Source organism: Macaca thibetana, chromosome 18 (assembly GCF_024542745.1).
Source record: "Macaca thibetana thibetana isolate TM-01 chromosome 18, ASM2454274v1, whole genome shotgun sequence".
Taxonomy (NCBI): domain Eukaryota; kingdom Metazoa; phylum Chordata; class Mammalia; order Primates; family Cercopithecidae; genus Macaca; species Macaca thibetana.
Window position 1 is genome coordinate 27,126,174 of NC_065595.1, and position 24,354 is coordinate 27,150,527.

The 24,354-nt window shown below is 36.5% G+C and overlaps 1 protein-coding gene across 5 annotated transcripts in view; it reads right to left on the bottom strand.

Annotated features, from left to right (window-relative positions):
- Positions 1–24,354, bottom strand: part of DCC (DCC netrin 1 receptor) — a 1,219,717-nt gene that overhangs the window by 133,187 nt on the left and 1,062,176 nt on the right. For all 5 annotated transcript variants that reach the window (XM_050767870.1, XM_050767872.1, XM_050767869.1 and 2 more), the window contains exons 16-19: positions 18,848–18,943; positions 13,078–13,310; positions 7,560–7,698; positions 1,827–1,934 (exon numbers count right to left, since the gene is read on the bottom strand). In XM_050767870.1, the coding sequence (XP_050623827.1) occupies positions 1,827–1,934; positions 7,560–7,698; positions 13,078–13,310; positions 18,848–18,943 (576 nt within the window). The remainder of the gene's footprint in view (positions 1–1,826; positions 1,935–7,559; positions 7,699–13,077; positions 13,311–18,847; positions 18,944–24,354) is intronic.

Genomic DNA, 24,354 nt, shown 5'->3' on the forward strand with positions numbered 1-24,354 from the left:
AAGGGTTCTTAGTGTTTGCTCCCTGTTAAATTGAGTCGAAATATCTCAACTTGATAATACAATTTTGTTTTCATAAATGAGCCAGGCTTTTAAAGGCAAAAGTATTGTCTCCCATACTTTTATTTTTCCATTGTGAGAGAATGGATTTTTAATAGAAAGATCCATTGAATATAATAGTAAATATCTAAGTAAAGTATGTGGACAAAGTTTCTTTTATATGCACTGTGATTTTGGCATATATAATTTTATTGCTTAGATTAATTTTCATTTCTCAATACGGGCTAGACTTCTTTTTTTTTTTTTTTTCCCGAAGAAGCAAAATTAAGCCTTCTTTCAGAGTTAAAAACTTATTCTATTGTTTACATTGACTGACAAGATTTACTTAAATAAGAGTGGAGAATTCAGATGAGTGGATAATATGACTTGTTTTTTCCTTTGCCAAAAACATATCTTTTTATATTAGAACTTGTTTTTATTTAGACAGCTTTGATTCTGTTTTTTTTCTCTTCAAACGTATTATCTGTTGATTTTCCATAAGCTTATAAATAACTGATTATAACAAAATAAAATATAAACAAATCAAAAGCTACACAAGTACTGCCATAGAACCAATGAAAAGAGATTATAACAATGAGGAGGAAAAAAAGAAAATTGGAATGAGCCAGTCTCAGTTTTAAAAGGCCTGGCACACTGACAAGTGAACATATAAGATCTTGGGGAAATTTTGTGCCTCTCTTCTTTTTCCATATTAGTCAGCTCAAATAAAAATTCTGTTTGCTATTGCGCTAAGAGCAATTTCCTAGAGAAAACAAATCTTCAACTTAAATTTCAATCACATTTGGAATTTTCACATTATCTTTTCATTTTGCAAAATTCAGAAAGTAAATTACATAAAGTAAGTGTGCCTTCTGAAAGTATGATTTCCATGCTTATCTCTCTGTATCACAGGATGGCTGAATTACTTTGTTAATTTATAATAATGCTATCCAGCTCTTGTATGCAAAAAAAGAAGGAAAAAGGAGTGACTCTTACATGTTCCTAACCCAATGGTTCAAGTTAATTAGACTATAATGTTCACATTTTGAGTTATACAATATTTTTCATAAAAATTATATGCTATGGAGACATCTATTAAAAGCCTAAAGTGATCATTTAAATGCAAAATCTCTGATAGAACTCCATTATATTTTTCATACTAAATTAACATTACAGGCTTCTAATGGATGCTTTAATTAGGCATTGATGTAATCAGCAATATTTGGCAAAATAAAATCTGTCACTGTGAAATATTCATTATGTTCAATTTCTGTCAGTCAATATTAAGTGTTTTGTGAACTGTATGATTTAAGTAAGAAGCTAAAGCCTAAGTGAGAAACTAAAAATCCCCAAACCTCCTTATGTGCCATATATAAAAAAATACACAGTCATTAAGCATCTTTTGTGTTTCATAATTGCCAAACAACCAGCTTCTTTATAGACATTTATACTCAGGGGCACTCCATTAGAAGGTTGTCTTAATGCTTCAGAGAATGAAAAAGAAAAAGATCTATTCTAATTGAAATACACATTTCGTGAAGCAAATCAAATGAAGTGTGTGTGTGTGTGTGTGTGTGTGTGTGTGTGTGTGTGTGTGTGTGTTTATATGCACCATTAGAAGAATTCCATGGTCAAAAGGGGAAAGAAGAGACAATCAGAAAGGGTCACGGAGTCAGCTGAGATGTAGAAACAGAAAAATGCCACACGAAAGGCAGGAGCAGTTCATGTAGGGGGTAAGCAATTACAGGCCAAGGGAGAGCTATGCTGGGAGAGAAAGTGGAGATGCTTACCAGTAATTTTCCCATTGGCTTCCAAGGGAGGCTGCCAACTCACAATGACGGCACGAGGCTTCCCTTCCCTAGTAATGACTGTCAAGTCCTTGGGAGCAGAGGTGGGGGCTGTGAGGTGAGACAGAGACAAGGCCTTGTCATTGGATGTGAAAAAAAATAAACATTGGTGCAACTTTCATCATGATGTTGACATTCAGAATCTATCGAGAAGTATATCATTTCTATTTTGTCATTTACAGTTTATTTCAAGGATTTGAATTAAATAAGCAAACAAGGATACAAAAATTAATAATTTTTATGGAAATCAAATGATTCCCAAGGTGTGATTCTAGAGAGCAGAAGAGAGTATGTGTGAATATAAAGGAGAAAAGTACAACTGGTATTTCAAGTGAGCTCACACTAAAAATATAAGAATCATTATAAGAAGGAAGAAATGTATACTTAGTGAGACAGATGATTACGTATCTTTCTTTAGTTTTTTAATTATTTTTATTTTTATTTTTTATTTTTTTTGAGACAGGGTCTTGCTCTGTTACCCAGGCTAGAGTGCAGCGGTGCAATCATAGCTCACTTCAGACTCAACCTCCTGGGCTCAAGTGATCCTCCCACCTCAGCCTCCTGAGTAGTCGGATCCACTGTTGCACACCACTACTCTTGGCTAATTTTTAATTTTAATTTTGATTTTTGTAGAGATGGGTCTCACTATGTTGCCACACTGGATGATTATATGTCTTCAAAAGAATTCTGTTACAACTATAGGCATTTATAAATAAAAATGTCATCTAATTCTATACTTCCTTAAAAGCCAAAAAGTTTTCAAAAATGAGTTAAAACTGGGGTCAAAATATCTTAGTTAGGTGACATATTAGGCATCTTCTAAACCAACAGGAAGGCACACAAGAGAAATTAAAATAGAAGAGGTAAAAAATATCTACGAGTGTCTTAGTATTAATCCAGCATGAAATAACATGGCAAAAAGTCCTGCTCCTAAGGCTACTTCTCCCACATGTTGTACTTAACACAATTTTAAATATTTAAAGGTGGCAGCAAACTGGCTAAGTTAGCCCAGCATCTTCCAGGTTTCTTCCAATCTGCTCTCTCACTTTCTGTGTTTTGGAAGACAGTTTTCCTTCTGGGTAGCTCACAATGCCGCAAGTCTATTATCCACGGCATCTTTGCTACCCTTAGTCTAACAAAGGCAGATTCGTAACATATTGGGCTCTATGTTTGGGATCTGGAGGAATTTCTTGGTCTCCACATAAAAATTCTGTGTATGACAAGACATTTAGAAATCAGTCTCGAATTCTGAACTCATCTTCACCCTATTCACTTTGGTGCTTCTGCTGATCATATATTGCAGAATCTGGACATTATTAACACTGTATTTCCAGTATCTCTTCCTGAATAGCATTCTGAATATGAGCCAAATAGAGGAGACATCCATCATTCCCATTTATAATACCATTTTCTTTCCAACACCCTGATCCTCAAAGTCACTGGGATTCCAGGTTAACCAAACACGCAATTAATTTTAATGCTCGACAATGTACTTAATATATTCACATTTTCAAAAAAGAAGGAGAAGGGATTGATGGAGAAAGAGAATTAGAAGAGAAGGAGGGAAAGAAGAAGAAGAAAACATAGATCCAGTGTAGTTGATCCCTTAGCAAGAGACTGAATATATACTAACACAGTATAAAATAACAAATGTGGTGTAATATAATATGATATATATGGCTTAATGAAACCAGATCAGGAAATTATTGCAAGAAATGCAGATTCATTATGGCACAATACTAAAAAGACAATGCTGTCTTAAAAAGGATTATTCTCACAGAAAGGCCATTCAGGATATTTTCCCAACTATGAATGAGAAGGTAAGATACAGTCACAAAATAACTTAGATTAGTATGTATCAAACATCACAAGGAATTTTCCACTTATGGAAGTAATTAAAATCTTTGTCTTTTTTACCAGTGAAAATAGCCTGTTTTGTCTTAACTATGTTAAAATTCAAATTGACGTTTGTTTAGAAAATAGTCAAATGATGATGATTAGATTGCTTCACTGAACCTGTTACATATTCAAAAAGGATAAAGTGACTCTTCAACTTTGGCTAACAACATAATTCATTGAAGAATTAGTTATTTAATTTAAAAAATCTAACAACCTATCTAATTCAGGTGCTGTGCAAGCTCTTATTTTTCCTCAAGTCATGTGAATATTGGTGAATAAAAATTTGGTATTGGAATTAATGACCTAAATGTCTAGCATTATCATATGAACTGCACACTGTTCCTTAATATTTGGAAAATAATATGGCCTTTACAACTTCAATAATCCCTACCAAGTCAAGTAGAATTCCTCTGGCTTGCTCTTCTCCTGAGTTCTTGAGTTCTGCCTGGAATGATTTCTAGAAATTCTTCGTTGTCTACCCATTCTCTTTGGATTAAATATAAATAAAAATAAACACCAGGACCTCTAGGATTTATATTCTACTTTCTTTTATGTACTTCATTCCCCTTGTTGTCCCATGAACACTGTGCTCAACTCGCTTTGAGCCAATCATAAGTGTCTCTTTAACACATCATCTTTCTGACACCTGCTTGGGTACTTTTACACATGAGTTTTCCATCCTTTGGAAATCCCTGGAATGAGTATCTGATGATTCAAATAAGCCATAGCTCAAATATCACTTATTTTGTGAAACTTCCTCTTATTTTTCCAGACAGAATCTGCACTTTGTTTGCTCTGATTTCAACTTGTCCACAATTTTGTGATTATATTTCTGATAATACTTCAGGACTTTAAAAAATACTTTTTCTTTTTTATTGGACCATAATTCTCTCAAATACATAGACTCCTTACCAAGTTCCTATCTCAAAGCATGACAATTTGAAATGAACATTATTAAAAACCCTTAATTAATATCTTGGTCCACTAGACAAGCATTGCCCTCTGATTACTTTGGCTCTCAATTTTTCCTATACTTGTATTTCTTTATTAAGTACATGAATGGAAGGTAACATTCAAGTTTCAGAATTCGGCCATCGGAATTGTATTGGGCATTTGTTATTTGGACTATCCAGTATCCCATCCTCTCTTCCTTTTAAACAAAGATTTGTTTTTTCTCTTTGAAAAACAAGCTCTCCATGGTGTATATGTGCCACATTTTCTTAATCCAGTCTGTCACTGATGGACATTTGGGTTGATTCCAAATCTTTGCTATTGTGAATAGTGCCACAATAAACATACGTGTGCATGTGTCTTTATAGCAGCATGATTTATAATCCTTTGGGTATATACCCAGTAATGGAATGGCTAGGTCATATGGTACATCTAGTTCTAGATCCTTGAGGAATCGCCATACTGTGCAGCCATAAAAAAGGATGAGTTTGTGTCCTTTGTAGGGACATGGATGCAGCTGGAAACCATCATTCTTAGCAAACTATCACAAGAACAGAAAACCAAACACCGCATGTTCTCACTCATAGGTGGGAACTGAACAATGAGATCACTTGGACTCGGGAAGGGGAACATCACACACCGGGGCCTATCACTGGGAAGGGGGAGGGGGGAGGGATTGCATTGGGAGTTATACCTGATGTAAATGACGAGTTGATGGGTGCTGACGAGTTGATGGGTGCAGCACAGCAACATGGCACAAGTATACATATGTAACAAACCTGCACGTTATGCACATGTACCCTAGAACTTAAAGTATAATAATAATAAAAAATAAATAAAAATAAAAATACAAAAGGAAAAACAAGCTCTCCTCTGTATCCTGAAAGCTTGGTAGAAATATCGATTGGGAATTCTATAGTCTTATCCCATCTTCTCCCTTCACCTGTCTCAAGAGATGTCAATAATGTTCTCTCTTTTGTGAAACTGAATCTACATACAAGGAAATAAAAAAGGTGGAGTCAAGCAATTGCTATGGTAGCACCTTGAGGGGATAGACCAATAGTTCCTCATTTCTATAGCCTAGGAATAATAAGGCTGATGCCTGTCTCTTTCCAAGTCCTAATTATTTAAGGTGTCCTTCCTGTCACTTTTATTTTACTTCAGTTAACCAAAATCAAATGAAGGATTCATTATGTGGACAGAATGAAATGTTTGATTTCAAAAATTTTCCTGTCACTCATATCTTTATCATGAGCCATTTCAACACACAATGGTGTAGCCCCAAACTTTATCTGACAGCAGAACTAGAAGCAAACTTTACAGTTATTTTATTCACTGAATTTCCTTCTCACAGTTATAAAACCTGCAGACACTTGTGAATTACTTCTTGCTTCTCATCATCACTCAGGGATCCTATCTATGTGTTATTTACACTTTTGTCCAGATGATTACATTTTATACTAACCACATTTCTAAAAGTTAATATCTTTGTGTTAGCAATGGGTCTCACCACTGGTGTCTCTACAAGGCTAGGCAGTTGATGAGAAATCAATAGGGTGCATATATCAAGTCAGATGTTGGCGTGCATTTTATGTTTATGAGAGGAAAAAAATGAATGAACTTGCTCATATTAAGATGAAAATACTACTACTTCTCTTTCACACAGGGAAGGCCAGATTTCTTACTATTTCACATTTATCTACATTCATCTCCTTTCAAGTAAAAAGGAAGAGCAGACTGTTTACTTGTTCACTCTATCCAATAGTATGTATCTCATCCAGCTGGTCTTATTCACCCTAAGAAGCTGTGAACATTCTGAATTTAGGGTGGAATTCTGAGAAGAAGAGATAATACTAAGTAAAATAGAAAAATAGGATGTTAAAATTAAATTAGGTCAACTAGAAATCTGCTTGTTGAAAGAAGTATCTACAGATATGTAAAAATATTCTCACTAGAACTCTAATAGTTAAGATAATAGTTGGAGAAAAAAATTAGAACTGCAATACCATGGGACAAATTCTAATGGAAAGAGAAATTCAACTTACCCAGGAAAGAGCTTTATTGGCATTTTTTTAAATTTGAAAATTGGTGTAGTTTACCCACAAATATGATATATCATGAAACCAATAAAAAAATATTAAGCCCTCAATTCTCCAGAAGTTGGATTTCTGTGAACTATAAATGTCAAGTACACTGCATCCTTGTTAAGGTTATAGACTCTACATTTACGATCCATAGTAAATGTGACCAGCAAAAATTACAGTGAATTGCATTACCCTAGATATGAACTATTTAAAATTGCATAAAGGTCTTCTATTACGTTATCCCATTTCCAAAGAGTGAACAAGACCACCTGGAAACTCCTTCCCATATCCAGTCAAGGTTATTCACAGTAAATATCCATGAGACTTCAGTTGTAATGCAATGTTTTGTTTTGCATCTATTTTTTTTTTTCAAGATGGGAAATACCTACCATGGCGATTATTCAAAGATACAACTGTTTTGGACAGAGTTCAATGGATAGATTTCTGTTCTTTACTTAAATGTAGTGAAAAGAAGATTTATAGTCAGATCCCCTGAGTTAACATCCTGAAAAAACCATGTATTGATCATGAAAGCAGATTATTTAAGCCATTGGAGATTCATTTATTTTTCTAGTGTGAGAAGAATATTCTTAGATATAAAAATGCTATGAACTATAGAGGATGAAATATTTTATATAAGATAAGGTATAATTGAGACACCATAGGGAACACATGTTCTAATTTCCACAGAACCTGGGAAATGCGATTACCAAGGGTCAAAGGTAGACATTTCCTCACATACCTGCTTCATACGTGGTGGCATGCGCAGTCATGCTCCAAGTACTGGACCTTCTGTTTTTTGTTACCATGACCGAGAATTCATACATTGTGTTTGGTTTGAGGCCTGTTGCTGTGTAACTTAGAGATGTTGTGTCTTCTGACTATATAAGTAGGAAATAGCAAAGAGATAAAAAATAAACTCTATCAACTTGGTAAATCAAGACATGGAAAAAGACTGTTAAACAACCCAGCACAAAAGTAATCTACTCCCAAACAGCAGAGGAATAGGGCATAGCACTGACTCGACTTCCCATCTATTAACCAGTTCACACTGGCTGATTATCCATCTACAATATAACCAATAAAATTAGGTATTATGGTTGTCCAAAGGGGCTACTAGATAGAAAATTTTCCTAGTAAGAGATGGTGAAAGGTCTAACATGTTAAAGCATATTTTCCATATGATCAGGCATATGAGACTATGCCTCTTATAAATGTCAATTTGTGTTTTGTATTTAGATATCTTTTTTCAAAGTTAAATACTTACCTTTATTAAAGAACCAGAGCAACAGGACAAATTCCACTTCCTTCTGTCAACTTGAGTTTTGAAATTTTCTGCATTGAACTTAATTCATTTATAATCAAAATCTGTTTGCTTTTTTTGCATAAGTTTTAATGTTGTATATTTTAAATAGACCATCGTTATTATTTTCCACTGGTAACAAAGTTAATTTATTAGAGTTCTACTGCTTATCATGTTTTTCAAAAAGCCTTTAAGGTTTAAACTTTTAGGACTTCCAGAATCCATTTACATCTTATAGAGAACATGAGACAAAAGCAATGCTGTGTCACGTGGTTTTCATTCTTTGTGTAGACTTCACATTAAACAAACATTTAATGATGGTAACTGGAGCAATTGATCAAGGAAGGAACAGCAAACTGGATAAATACTAAAGGATTACATTGGTATTTAAAGCGGTGTTGGTATTACTGTAGTCTTTTGAATCCATTCTTTGTCTTTTAAATGACAAGTTAGAGATATTTTAGTAGAAAATAAATTATAGTTCTTTATTGCTTACTCAAAATATCAAAATGGGTAATAAAGAAAAAACATGCTGCAAGGTTTAATATGTTAAAGTATATTTTCCATATAAGCAAAAAATTGAGACTATCCTCTTATAAATATCATTTTGTGCTTGGTATGAGGTATCTTTCTTCAAAGTTAAATATTTTAAAACTTATTACAGTTATTATTTATGTCTAAAATAATTAAGAAAAGCTCTTTTCCCCCACTCATATCATATGTATCTCACCCTTACTACTGTAGGAAGGGATATCTTTTTAAAAAAATTCTGCTATGAATCCTTCTTAGGTTATAGTTATGAAAATTGTGTATTTCATTACAACACCAAATAAATATGTAACTGTACTAATAACTTTTCAGTGATGTGCCTATCCAGCCTACTAAAGCGATGACCTCAAATATTTATCAGAAGTCTTCTTAAAAATAACTGTAGGTTGGTGCTGTGACTCACGCCTGTAATCCCAGCACTTTGGGAGGCCAAGGCTGGTGGATTACCTGAGGTCAGGAGTTCAAGACTAGCCTGACCAATATGGTGAAACCCTGTCTCTATTAAAAATACAAAAATTAGCCGGGTGTGGTAGCATGCACCTGTAGTCCAAGCTACTCGGGAGGTTGAGACAGGAGAATCGCTTGAACCTGGGAGATGAAGGTTGCAGTGAGCCAAGATCAGGTCATTGTACTCCAGCCTGGACGACAGAGTGAGACTCCGTCTCAAAAGTAAAAAATAAGAAAAACCTGTAAAAATATATGCCCTAAATAAATGTAAATATTTTTTGGTATAATCAGGAAGATGAAATTCCATCAAATAAAACACAAAGTGGTCAGCTAGTATCTGACATGCAGATATATTACTTCCACTCTTGCCTTCCTTCATGATCATGAACACCTCTAAGTCTTAGAAATGGAAATAAAAGGGAGAAATGAGGCAATAAGAAATATTTTAGGTAAGAGAGAAGGATCATATCTCAGTAAAAACAGTTTCTGGGCACAGACACCACTGGCAGTTGAGAGGACAACAAGTAAGATCGTCTTTGTGTTCTAGATTGACACCTTTGCATTCTGTAATACCATGAATTGCTGAGTTTCCTCTAAAACCTTATAGAAAGCTACTGCTTATCTTTAAAAAAGCCTAGAAATACTTTGGAAAAACATGGCCAGTTATCTCTGTGAGCATAGAATAACCAGATAGTACTTCTCTGAGCCTTACTTTTTTTTTTTTTTTTTTTTTGAGATGGAGTTTCACTCTTGTCACCCGGGCTGGAGTGCAATGGCGTGATCTCGGCTCACTGCAACCTCAGCCTCTCGGGTTCAAGCAATTCTCATGCCTCAGCCTCCCATATAGCTGGGATTACAGGTGCTCCCCACCACACCCAGCTAATTTTTGTATTTTTTAGTAGAGATGGGGTTTCGCCATGTTGGCCAGGCTGGTCTCGAACTCCTGACCTCAGGCGATCCACCCGCCTTGGCTTCCCAAAGTGCTGGGATTACAGGCGTGAGCCACTGAGCCCAGCCTGGGACTTTTATTGTGTGTAAAATGGACACAACCATAGCACTGACTTCATAGCATTAATTAAAGTGCAAACTAAGACAAGTAAAACATAATGTTTGGCCCAGAGAAAGTATTAAATAAATCTTAGATACATTTTTTCATGCATTGTCTCTTGTTGTATGTAATTTTAGGCATGTGTTATATGCTCCCCCCATTGAGTTATATGCAGTTTGAGAGCTGAGACTGCATCCTGCACAACTTCATATCCTCTGTAACATCCATGTTATATCTAGTAAGCACTAGTCAACACTCAATGGATATTTTGAATAGAAATTTGTATAAAACATCATATGATTAAATACCTTAAAAGAAAAACATATAGAAAATATCTCCATTTGGTCAGCAAAGTTAATACAGGGTTTTAGACAATCAAACCATGAGCATCTGTATTATAGCTTGATTTGGGACTAAATGGAACTAGAAGAGCACTCCTGTGGGGAAATCCCTGGATAATGCCATTGGGGTCATCTGAGATTCAGCTCTAGTTTAATGAGGAATTTCTGTCAAGTTATATCACCTACCTCTGTCTTCATACTTAACTACAAAGAATCTCATTGTTTTTACAGTAAGTATGGATATTTCCATCATATAGATGAGAAAAATGAGACTGAGCAGGGTAAGTTTCATGACAGGATGTTGCAAAGTCAACCCCTGAGCCCAGGTCATGTGGTTCCATGTATGTTTTGTTTCATATCGTGTGTGTGTCCTGTCTACCTTTTAAAGCTGTAGTGGAAATGAGATGAGGTAAAGATATGACATTGGCTTGAAAAGTACAAAGTGAAAACTCAAACAGTCTATTACCATTATTTGTAAAATTTAAATTTATTGTGTATCTTTCTAGTTTGCCCTAACCCTCCTCACATCAGGTTGTGGATATATATGGAGAGAGAAAGAGAGAGAGAGGGATAGTATGTTAGTAATGAAAACCTTCTGTCAGGGAAGATGAAGGGAAGAGGAACAGTTAAAATCTTTTTGGATTGGGTCTCACCTCACAGGCGCTCTTTGTGAGATTCAGTAATTCCATGTCTGCTGTAGTAACTATTCAACTGAAATACTTTGTTTCAGGAAATTTTGGAACTCAAACCATTCTGGAGAAAACAATCATTATTCCTTAGAACATTTCACATTCTGGCAAAGTCGCCATGGCCATTCTGTGAAATGAATGTATCTACAAAGTACAGCAATTATGACATAAAATTTTTAAAGTGAGAAAGTGCCTTTTAAAAGTAAACTTAGAGAATCGGGCAATCTATATAAAGAGATTTTTTTTAATGGTCTCATATGTTTCATTGGTTGTCTTTTCTGATGATGTTATCTTTATTTATAGTTCTGCTGAATCTTAAATCTACTACTGTAAGGAGATGGATAGGGTACTTACTACATACCTTATATCAATGATACTATTTAGACTTGCCTGGAGAGTTTTTCCAAATACCTCACCTAACAAGGCAGCAGTACCAAAGAAAACTGTCTTTAAATGGTTTCAACTAAAATCTGATTTATGATGAAATGTGAATTTTATGGAATTTAAAAGTTGAAAGACACCAGAGGAAGATCCAGCATGGCTATGGGCAGAGGGAGGCAAGCTTACAGAATTGGTGGTGGGATTTAGCCACAGCTCCAGGACTGGAGTTAAAAACACCCTCGAAATATTTTCATCCCCCCAAAATCACTACTAGCTTGAGGCTGGATTCAGGAGGATGGTAGTTCAGTGAAAAGAACATTGGCTCAAGTATCAGGAGATCTAAAATCTCAAGAGCTACCCCAATCGAGTGGTTAAGAGAATACAAAAGGAGTAGGAAGGAGACAGATGGCCAGGGTTGAACTATTTGATTTCTTAGTTGTTGGGTGATATTTATGCTCTTATTTTCAAAACTGACTTCTTCATTCCCAATCAGTATCTTGTGAAGGTTTAAGTTCTAGATGTGTTTTTATACATTGTATGTCTCAAATAACTTATGAATTCTTTTAAGTTTATCCATAGAGCTAAGTGTATAACTCATCCTAAAATTGTATGTAATAAGTAACAATGACTACACCATGTTTTCTTTCAAAATAAACCATCTCTCTGATGTGGTATATTTCTAGGTACATCGTAGGTTCTCGACAACTACTTGTTGATCTTCTCATTTTTGTCTACATTTGTATATTTTCTATATATACTAAAATCATAGCAGTTTCAGGAGGTAACAAAATTATCTTAGTATATAACTAGTTGTTATGATCCCTGAGGCTGGTTGATAGAGATTTGAAAGTGGTAATGACTGTCTCAAATATGTATCCCTGAGGAGCTCTTAAAGAGGCTGTGAGATGACTAGACAAGAACGGAGAGCTGGTGAATGAATTCATATTAGCTAAAGGGGAGTGTGGATTGTGAGTTTTCTTTACCACATGAGGGTGTTTTCAAGGCTAAATGAAGTAGATGTTAATGGCTTAGAGTGCTGAGGCTACAAAAAATATCTTCAAGTTATCTATTCCCAGTTATATTCACTGAAAGATGGGTCTCTGTGACATTAACAGGATCGCTTTGGAAATCAATCTAGATTCCAAATGGAAAAAAAAAGATACCAAAATCTATCCAGAAAATTAACATAGATCTCTGCTATTTTCGAGGGACAATGACATTCTCTTGTACAGAATCAAATCATTTATACGAACTCAGCATCTGGTGAAAATCAAATAACATTTTACAGCACTTGATGTTTTCCTGAACCTTGCCTTAGAATTGTTTCCTAAAATACAATTATTCTCATGTTAATTTTAGATATTGAGTTATTAAAATATTTCGTTTTTCCACATAGATACACAGCAACAAAACGACTCATAACAGTCCAGGAGGGGTTTAAAACAATGCATTAAACAACTGTCAGTTCATTTTAAATTTAATGCTATCAAGTAGAACTTCACCTTGTATTTTGCACTCGCAGAAAAGCTGGTTCTCCACCGGACAGTGTAAAGTCGCACCTCAGATGTCTTTTGGTTCTTAGGGACAGAGTTGTCTGCCCAGCTGACCCTCACAGCATCATGGGTAAGAGCCACAGCCTGTACACCTACTGGTGGGAGCATGGGGGTGGAGAGATCTGGGACCGAGGTGGGGAAATCATCAAGCAAAGGATAATAATCAACTGGGTCAGTGGGATCTGGGTTTAAAAAACCCACCAAATGAAACAAACAAATACATACATAAATAAAAGCGTTAAAAAATAAATATCAGTGGTAACACATCACAATGAGTTAAATGCATGGCAATAATGATGAAAGGGAACATGAGAAGAACAGAAAAAAAAGTAATTAATTCAATCGGAAAACACATTAGAAACAGTATTGCTATATTGCAAAAAAGTAATTGAATATTTTCTATAATTTACTCATTCCCTTAGAGTGGTTTTATCAATTTGACTGTCACTTCTGCTTATATATTTTAAAGTCCATTTTTAAAATGTTGCACATTGCTTCTTAAAATATAGTCATAGAATCTATCAGTTTTATTACTACATAATTTAAAATAATAAGATAAAAAAGGGGTTCTGGTTTATTTCTGTCTACAAAAAAAACTAATTGTTTAATCTAATATCTAATTTTTTGTTTATTTTCTCCCCCTTGTCTAACTTAATAGGGTTTCCCTAATGTTTTCGTTGTTGCTTAGCTTGTATCCACAAACACATTTCCTAGGCAAGAAATAAATAAATAATAAAGAACAAAGTACCCCGACATCCACAGCAACCTGTGTGTGACTGTGATTGCACAAAGCCAGAGTGACCAGGTACACATGATCCCATGGATCAATTATATATTTGATAACTAAGTTTCAGACAGCACCTGATTTGTCAGGCTTTCTTAGACTGGAATCCTTGAAAATGTAGAAGTGTGATTTTATCCACATTCCCACAGAGTAATTAGCTAAGTTTTTAGTCTTGGTGGGAGTTCCCATATTCCACATTCCTAACATTTTATATTATTGGATGGGAAGACAGGATTAACTACCTACAGACTTATGAGATTTGCACTGAGGTATACACATGCTTTGATCCATAATATAATGAGAATCTGCACAATAATGTGTGTGTCTTTACAAAATTCTCCAAAACACCTTGTAATCATGTTTATGCTGTGATATCAGAATAAGGAAAGCTGATTTTGTGGCCATAGTAATAGTCTAACTTTGAACATTTGATTTTATACTTAAAACATTTACATTTAAAAATATCTTTATATTATGTAGTGTATATTCTAACAGAAATAATAAGATGTGATAATGTAACTCTCAGACTGGGCATATGATGACATTTGGGGAGATGAGACCTACTAAAATGTTGGGTGTCTACAGCAGCATAATACATGGTTTATTTTTTTCAACAACCTAGTTTAAAGTGGATTGACTGCTGGCAGGTTTTGATGATTACTTCACTTTGTCCACTGCATTTCAAATGCCTATCTCCTATTCATCACCTGTTTTCCAATGAATTATTTAGTAGTTTACTAGTCTGTGGTCTTTGGAGCAAAATATAAAACTGAAAACAAAAACTGGAAAAAAAAGGAGAGAGAGAGAGAGAGAGTTGTGTTTAAAATTTAATGACAGAGCCCAGGCTTTCTGTGTTTTCTTTGAGGTCTATTTTTATTAAGGCATCCTTTAAACTCAAATGGATTTATAAAATGATGAAGGGGAAAGAGAAGATGTTGCAGTCTCCACAAGGATTTCAATCATTCATCAGATTTGTGTAGCAGTGGAAGACATATTTGCCAAATTAAAGCAGGTGCTACTTTGCTTTACTTGTTTCTATTTTTATCTGACTTTACAAGAAGAACGTGATATACATATGGGAGGTTCTCTAATTTACAGACTCCTTTTTTGACCTATGTTACTGGATTACCCTCTTTGTTTTATTAATTCAGGTTCATTGGTAAACATATTAACTGTACAGTTTTTCACAGGTGCCATTCATAAGGTTTTGAAATAGGGTGATTTTTCTTCAAGAAATGGTAATAGTCAATCCTGCTATTTCTGATCTTAAATGAGTATACTATTCATGACTATTGTTATTGAGTTTCTTGGAGTCAGTTCCAGAATGCTTCTCTCAAATTTCAATGAAGGGTGTTGGGTGGTATTTTACCGATGGACTTACACAGTCCAGAAATTTCTATCCTTGGCCAAGTTTTATCTTTCCCATTTTATGGAATAATATTTTTTTCAGGTGTGGCTTGTCATCCTACATGACACTTCCTCCAGAACTGTGCTTGTACAATGAACACTAGTTATATGAACTATTTAAGTTTAAACAAATTAAAATTAAATAACAAAACATTCACTTCTTGTGTTGCACTAGGCAATTTCAAGTGTTAAACTGTTAGAAAAACCTAGTGTCTGATGCAGATATAGAGCATTTCCAACAAAGCACAGCATTATCATGCATAGCAAGCACAGCTATTAATACATATTGCATATATTAATAGTCTTTTTCTCTCAGGTCAGAAACTATTAATATTTGAATAATTGAATTTAACACATTCTTTTGTTGCTACACAATTTTTTTTCCCTTCCTACTACTGGGTGATTTATACACTGACTTTGAGTGGTTACATTCAAAAGAATTGAAAAAAAAGTTTAGTAAAAGACAAAATATAGCCTCAGAATTTTTGCTAAGAAAGAAATCCATTTGATTCCTAACAGGTGTTTTGGTAAGTGCCCATGAATGTTCAGTCATTATATTAACATTCAAAATGAACTTTAGATGGGTGTGGTGACTCACGCCTGTAAAACCAACACTTAGGAAGGCTGAAGCAGGAGGATTATTTGAGGCCAGGAGTTCAAGACCAGCCTGGGCAACATAGCAAGACTCCATCTCAAAAAAAAAAAAGTGCCAGGTAGGTGGCGCACACCTGTAGTCCCAGCTACCCAGGAGACTTAGGTGGGAGGATCACTTGAGCCCGGAAGGTCAAGGCTACGGTGACTTGCCTTGACTGCACCACTGCACTCCAGCTTGGGCAACAGAATGAGACCCTATCTAAAAAAAAAAAAAATGAACTCTAAAAATAATAATGCAATTTTACATGTGGATTGTACTTCATTTTAACATTGATAAAGCAGTTGAGAATAAATCAATTCAACAGCATATGTTATTAGTCTTCTGATTTTTATCCTCTTCCCTTCTCCAGGCTCAAGATATCTTGTCCTTAAGACAACAAGAAATAAAGGGCTTTACAGCAAAAATGAGACAACTAATGCATTTGGCCAGGTGAGACTTTCAGCAGCTCTAATGCTGATATTCCCAATATGGGATGAGGCTCCAGAGCTCACCAACATCTGTGGGCACATGTGTGTAGACAACTCCATAGCCTGATGCTTATTCTAGCTTGAGGTTTTATTGCCTGCGATATATTTTTTAGTTACATTATACGGGCCCTTGTTCAAGACAGTGCATGGTACTCCTTTGCAGAAGCTTAGAGATAGAGGATGTCTTCTGCATGGCACTGACACATTTATTAACTGAGTTTCCTTAACCTTTTATTTCATCTGCCCTTTGTTCTCCATGACATATGAAAGCAAAATAAAATAATTCTGCCACTTCCAGAAAAAGTGTTTGTTTGTTTGTTTGTTTTTTCCTTTGAAAAGGGCTGGAATCACACATTCTTCTTGAACCCCTTAACTGGCTTTTCTTCAGTAAGAAAATTCCTCACACAAATTCCAACTATTAGTATTATTTCAATTCTCAGTTCCTTCAGGATCTGAGTCATCAGAAAACAAAAATTGCCTGGATCACTGGTGTTTTAGAAACCACTTTGGGAATGCAATATGCTAGAATTAATGCAACAAATGCTAAGAAGAATGAAGCTGATGACTCCAATGGTTCTTTCTGAACAACTTACTTTCAGTTTATTTGAATTATTTCAGCTTTACCAGTTTCTGATTGAAAAGTGATTTTTATTTGCCACCTCAGTGGTCCTTCCTTGTGGCCATTAGTTTTGGGAAGAGAATAAGAGCTTGAAAAGACTGACTGTAGTATCATTTCGCATGGCCTGATCACAAGTGCCAAGTCACCATGGCGACGATAATCTCCTGGGGATCTTTTACTATAGGCAGGACAGAGATGGTCACTAAAGGAAAATTATGGGACACAATGGTGCAGCCAGAGTGGCCTGTTTGCTCTCAAAGAATATTGTTGCTAGCAGAGCAAGAGAATAAAGTTAAAATCCCAGACACCCATCATGTTAGCTCTTAGTTTGTATCCTGAACTTCAATTTTTCTCATCTCTCAATATTTGGAGATAACACATTTGATAGTAAATATTCTCTGGGTTATTTACTCTTTTAGAGAAATCATGAATCCCTTTGATTATACAATGAATGGTATATACGGTCTCCACAGATAAATAAATATACTGACATCCGCCCAAAATTTGCATTCTACTTTAGAAAGAACTTAAACCTGGAAACAATGGCCAAAGATTCAACGAGACTACAATAGCAACTTTGCCTTAAATAATACTACTAAAATTAATACAGTGACAGTATATTCTGGAGACCATCACATAACAATTATGAATTCAAAGAACAATTGTATTCTTAAGACAGTCTACGAATGAAGCTTGTACATTTGGCAAACAAACTGCCTTCAGTTCACACAAATTTGGGCAGAAGTAGAAGCCACGGGATTCCACTATTTATTTTATAACTATTTCTTCCAACTCATCCAAATTTCAAACTTCAGTAACATCTCATGTTCTCTGGTGCTTGCTATCTCAGATCCTTTGTTTTCATTAAGGGGACAATATCTGACAAGTTAAATGAGGTCTGAAGGGTGTGAGGGGGCAGGTTCAATGTATTAATGAGAAAGGGAACTTGGGTTTTACTTGGAGATTCCAGACATAAGTCTGTGGCAGGGGGTTGGGGAAGTAGTCAAGTGACTTTCCAGGGACTCTGAATAGCCCTACAAATGTGTTGCTCATTGTATTTTGGATTAAGCCTAGGCATGCTAACAAATAGCCTCCATAAATAGTTTGGATCTCACCATCTTACCCATTTCTTTCTCAGTTTCCTGAGCCCTTTTACTCTTATGTACTGCCTTTACAGTCCAACTAACGGTAAAATTCCTAAGGGTGACAAGGCCTTAAATCAGCTATCCCTTTAATGTTCTGAGGCCCTGGGCACTGCTTGGGTGACCCAGAGGCCCAGCTCAGGACAATACCACCTGTGTCACTCAGCCTAATGCAAACTACCCCCAAAGGCCAGCTCTTCTTTGTCATCTTAGTTTAAAAGACACTGTGTGGAGAAGCAAGTGTCTATTTAGGCATTTGGCAACCTTTATGCAGGGACAAAGATGGCATTGATTTGAGACAAGCTGCTCAGGAGATGGAAACATGGTATCAGGGCAACAAAACTATGATGCTATTGGGAAGAAACAGACTGAGAGATCTATATTCTCTAAGTCCATGTGCGAATTTACAAACTGAATTCCTCCCACTTAATTCTGACAACCAAAGAAATAAAAAAATGCATGCATATGTGTGCATGTATACATGTGTACATATCAGACTCAGAGGATAATAATTCTCTGAGGATTATCAGAGGATAATGAAACAATATATTCATTTTTGTTTCTTTGTATTTTATTTTAGTTTTTTTTTTTTTCACCATAAATCAAATACTACTTTGTCAGAGGAAGATTAACAATTTCACTTACCTGTTATAGACCTGGTGGTGGCACTTTCATAAAGAGGAACTCCTTCTCCAGCATTGTTAAAAGCTTTTAGGGAGATTACATAATGGGAACTTGACTCTGGAGAAAAAACAGAAACAATATGAATGTGTTGATTTATTTAACATACTGAAATACTCAGGGCAAACATTTTCCTCAAAACAAATTTCATATAATCTACTTGGTAAATTATTTAAGAATGAGTGAGTTGGATTCAGAAAGGAAAGTGGCAGTGGGTGTTAGCAATAGGGTTTTTTGATCTTCCTCAATCCCATATAAAAACATACTGAACTACTAGGTAGAAAACCAAAAGCATTTAGCCACTCGCTGCAAACCTGTATGATGATGTGTGCCCTCGAACCCTAATATACAAGTGGGTGTGAATAAACAACCAACAGCCTCATCATTTGTTTGTTGTCTGAATCTGTGTAAGAAACATCAAAGGGAAGCATCAAACCTAAAAACAGGATAATTCTAAAATAAGTATCAGCTAATGCTGGAAAGCACAGCAGATCAGTTTCAGAACAACAAATTTAAACACTCAAAACTGACCGGCAAAGTCTCCTCTCTAGGACTGGGCCCAAACTGGGGACAACCCCCTGGGAACTGATGTAAGATATATGTAAGACTGAAACAATATTGATGAAGGGGAGAGAAAGTCCAGATAAAAGTAGGGGAGAAGAAGAACCATGAAAATTCAGAAAGCAAGCTGCCATAGTTTTTAGTCTGTATCCGGAGCTGGCAAACTTTTATAGGCCCAAATAGTAAATACTTTAGCTTTGAATGTCACATTGTTTCTGTCACATTTTTATCTCTGTCTATTTGTTTACAACTCTTCAAAAATGTAGGAACCACTCATAACTCAGGCGTCCATACAAGAACAAGACCTGGGCCAGATTCTACCTGTAACCTGTAGTTTGGGGAACCCTGTCTAATGAAAAGAACAGGACAGGGAGCTCTGTGTATTGAGAAGAGCTCTCTGAATTTCTGAAAGAACAGAAAAAACAAATTGCATTAATATAAGCAATAAAAATGTATTGAGGTAAATTTCTTTACAAATTACCATAAGAAAAAATAAAATAGGAGAATATCATTCCTATAGAATATTACAGAAAATGGATAAAAAGTAGAAGAAAATACCCAAGAAAAATAGATCAAAACTGCAATTTATGCGGGTGGAGGGCACGACCAAGATGGCCGAATAGGAACAGCTCCAGCCTCCAGCTCCCAGCGTGAGTGACACAGAAGACGGGCGATTTCTGCATTTTCAACTGAGGTACCGGGTTCATCTCACTGGGGTGTGTGGGACAGTTGGCGCTGGTCCGCAGATGCAGCCCAACCAGCCAGAGCTGAAGCAGGTTGAGGCATCGCCTCACATGGGAAGCTCAAGGGGGAAGGGAATTCCTTTTCCTAGCCAAAGGAAATTGAGACACACAACACCTGGAAAATCAGATAACTCCCACCCTAATACTGCGCTTTACCAAGGGTCTTAGCAAATGGCACATCAGAAGATTATATCCCACACCTGACCCAGAGGGTCCCACGCCCACGGAGCCTCCCTCCTTGCTAGCACAGCAGTCTGAGATCTAACTGCAAGGCAGCAGCGAGGCTGGGGGAGGGGCGCCTGCCATTGCTGAGGCTTAAGTAGGTAAACAAAGCTGCCAGGAAGCTCAAATTGGGTGGAGCCCACCACAGCTCAAGGAGGCCGGCCTGCCTGCCTCTGTAGACTCCTCTTCTGGGGACAGGGCACAGCTAAACAACAACAACAAAAAGCAGCAGAAACCTCAGCAGAGGTAAATGCCCCCGTCTGACAGCTTTGAAGAGAGCAGTGGATCTCCCAGCATGGAGGTTGAGATCTGAGAACAGACAGACTGCCTGCTCAAGTGGGTCCCTAACCCCTGAGCAGCCTAACTGGGAGACATCCCCCACTAGGTGCAGACCAACACCTCACACCTCACACAGTGGGGTACACCCCTGAGACGAAGCTTCCAGAATAAGAATCAGACAGCAACACTCGCTGTTCAGCAATATTCTATCTTCTGCAGCCTCTGCTGCTGATACCCAGGCACACAGGGTCTGGAATGGACCTCAAGTAAACTCCAACAGACTTACAGCTGAGGGTCCTGACTGTTAGAAGGAAAATTAACAAACAGAAAGGACACCCACACCAAAACCCTATCAGTACGTCACCATCATCAAAGACCAGAGGTAGATAAAACCACAAAGATGAGGAAAAAGCAGTACAGAAAAGCTCGAAATTCAAAAAATTGGAGCGCATCTCCCCCTCCAAAGGAACGCAGCTCATCGCCAGCAAGACAACAAAGCTGGACAGAGAATGACTTTGACAAGTTGAGAGAGGAAGGCTTCAGTTGATCAAACTCCTCAGAGCTAAAGGAGGAACTAGGTAACCAGAGCAAAGAAACTAAAAACCTTGAAAAAAGAATGGATGAATGGATAACTAGAATAATCAATGCAGAGAAGACCTTAAAAGAACTGATAGAGGTGAAAACCATGGCACGAGAACTACATGACAAATGCACAAGCTTCAGTAACTGACTCAATCAACTGGAAAAAAGAGTATCAGCAATTGAAGATCAAATGAATGAAATGAAGCTAGAAGAGAAGTATAGAGAAAAAAAGAGTAAAAAAAAAATGAACAAAGCCTCCAAGAAATATGGGATTATGTGAAAAGACCAAATCTATGTCTGATTGGTGTGCCTGAAAGTGACAGGCAAAATGGAACCAAGTTGGAAAACACTCTACAGGATATCATCCAGGAGAACTTCCCCAATCTAGTAAGGCAGGCCAACATTCAAATTCAGGAAATACAGAGAACGCCACAAAGATACTCCTCGAGAAGAGCAACTCCAAGACACATAATTGTCAGATTCACCAAAGTTGAAATGAAGGAAAAAATGTTAAGGGCATCCAGAGAGAAAGGTCGGGTTACACACAAAGGGAAGCCCATAGACTAACAGCAGATCTCTCGGCAGAAACTCTCCAAGCCAGAAGAGAGTGGGGGCCAATATTCAACATTCTTAAAGAAAAGAATTTTAAACCCAGAATTTCATATCCAGCCAAACTAAGTTTCATAAGTGAGGGAGAAATAAAATCCTTTACAGACAAGCAAATGCTTAGAGATTTTGTCACCACCAGGCCTGCCCTACAAGAGATCCTGAAGGAAGCACTAAACATGGAAAGGAACAACCGGTACCAGCCATTGCAAAAACATGTCAAAATGTAAAGTCCATCGATGCTAGGAAGAAACTGCATCAACTAACGAGCAAAATAACCAGTCAATATCATAATGACAGGATCAAGTTCACACATAACAATCTTAACCTTAAATGTAAATGGACTAAATGGTCCAATAAAAAGACACAGACTGGCAAATTGGATAAAGAGCCAAGACTCATCAGTCTGCTGTATTCAAGAGACCCATCTCACATGCAGAGACACACACAGGCTCAAAATAAAGGGATGGAGGAAGATCTACCAAGCAAATGGAAAACAAAAAAAAAGCAGGGGTTGCATCCTAGTCTCTGATAAAACAGACTTTAAACCATCAAAAATCAAAAGAGACAAAGAAGGCCATTACATAATGGTAAAGGGATCAATTCAACAGGAAGAGCTAACTATCCTAAATATATATGCACCCAATACAGGAGCACCCAGATTCATAAAGCAAGTCCTTAGAGACTTACGAAGAGACTTAGACTCCCATACAATAATAATGGGAGACTTCAACATCCCACTGTCAACATTAGGCAGATCAACGAGACAGAAAGTTAACAAGGATATCCAGGAATTAACCACAAATCCGCACCAACCGGACTTAATAGACATTTACAGAACTCTCTACCCCAAATCAATAGAATATACATTCTTCTCAGCCTCACATTGCACTTATTCCAAAATTGACCACAGAGTTGGAAGTAAAGCACTCCTCAGTAAATGCAAAGGAACAGAAATTATAACAAACTGTCTCTCAGACCACAGTGCAATCAAACTAGAACTCAGGACTAAAACTCAATCAAAACCGCTCAACTACATGGAAACTGAATAACCTGCTCCTGAATGACTACTGGGTACATTAGGAAATGAAGGCAGAAATAAAGATGTTCTTTGAAACCAATGAGAACAAACATACAACATACCAGAATCTCTGGGACACATTTAAAGCAGTGTGTAGAGGGAAATTTATAGCACTAAATGCCCACAAGAGAAAGCTGGAAAGATCTAAAATTGACACTCTAACATCAAAATTAAAAGAACTAGAGAAGCAAGAGCAAACACATTCCAAACCTAGCAGAAGGCAAGAAATAACTAAGATCAGAGCAGAACTGAAGGAGATAGAGACACAAAAAACCCTCCAAAAAATCAATGAATCCAGGAGCTGGTTTTTTGAAAAGATCAACAAAATTGATAGACCACTAGCAAGACTAATAAAGAAGAAAAGAGAGAAGAATCAAATAGACGCGATAAAAAAAATGGTAAAGGGGATATCACCACCGACCCCACAGAAATACAAACTACCATCAGAGAATACTATAAACACCTCTACACAAATAAACTAGAAAACCTAGAAGAAATGGATAATTTCCTGGACACTTACACTCTCCCAAGACTAAACCAGGAAGAAGTTGAATCCCTGAATAGACCAATAGCAGGCTCTGAAATTGAGGCAATAATTAAGAGCCTACCAACCAAAAAAAGTCCACCACCAGACGGATTCACAGCCTAATTCTACCAGAGGTACAAGGTGGAGTTAGTACCATTCCTTCTGAAACTATTCCAATCAATAGAAAGAGAGGGAATCCTCCCTAACTCATTTTATGAGGCCAACATCATCCTGATACCAAAGCCTGGCAGAGATACAACAAAAAAAGGAAATTTTAGACCAATATCCCTAATGAACATCGATGCAACAATACTCAATAACATACTGGCAGACCGAATCCAACAGCACATCAAAAAGCTTATCCATCATGATCAAGTAGGCTTCATTCCTGGGATGCAAGGCTGGTTCAACATACGCAAATCAATAAATGTAATCCAGCATATAAACAGAACCAAAGACAAAAACCACATGATTATCTTAATAGATGCAGAAAAGGCTTTTGACAAAATTCAACAGCCCTTCATGCTAAAAACTCTCAATAAATTTGGTATTGATGGAACGTGTCTAAAAATAATAAGAGCTATTTATGACAAACCCACAGCCAATATCATACTGAATGGGCAAAAACTGGAAAAATTCCCTTTGAAAACTGGCACAAGACAGGGATGCCCTCTCTCACCACTCCTATTCAACATAGTGTTAGAAGTTCTGGCCAGAGTAATCAGGCAAGAGAAAGAAATAAAGGGTATTCAATTAGGAAAAGAAGAAGTCAAATTGTCCCTGTTTGCTGATGACATGATTATATATTTAGAAAACCCCATTGTCTCAGCCCAAAATCCTCTTAAGCTGATAAGCAACTTCAGTAAAGTCT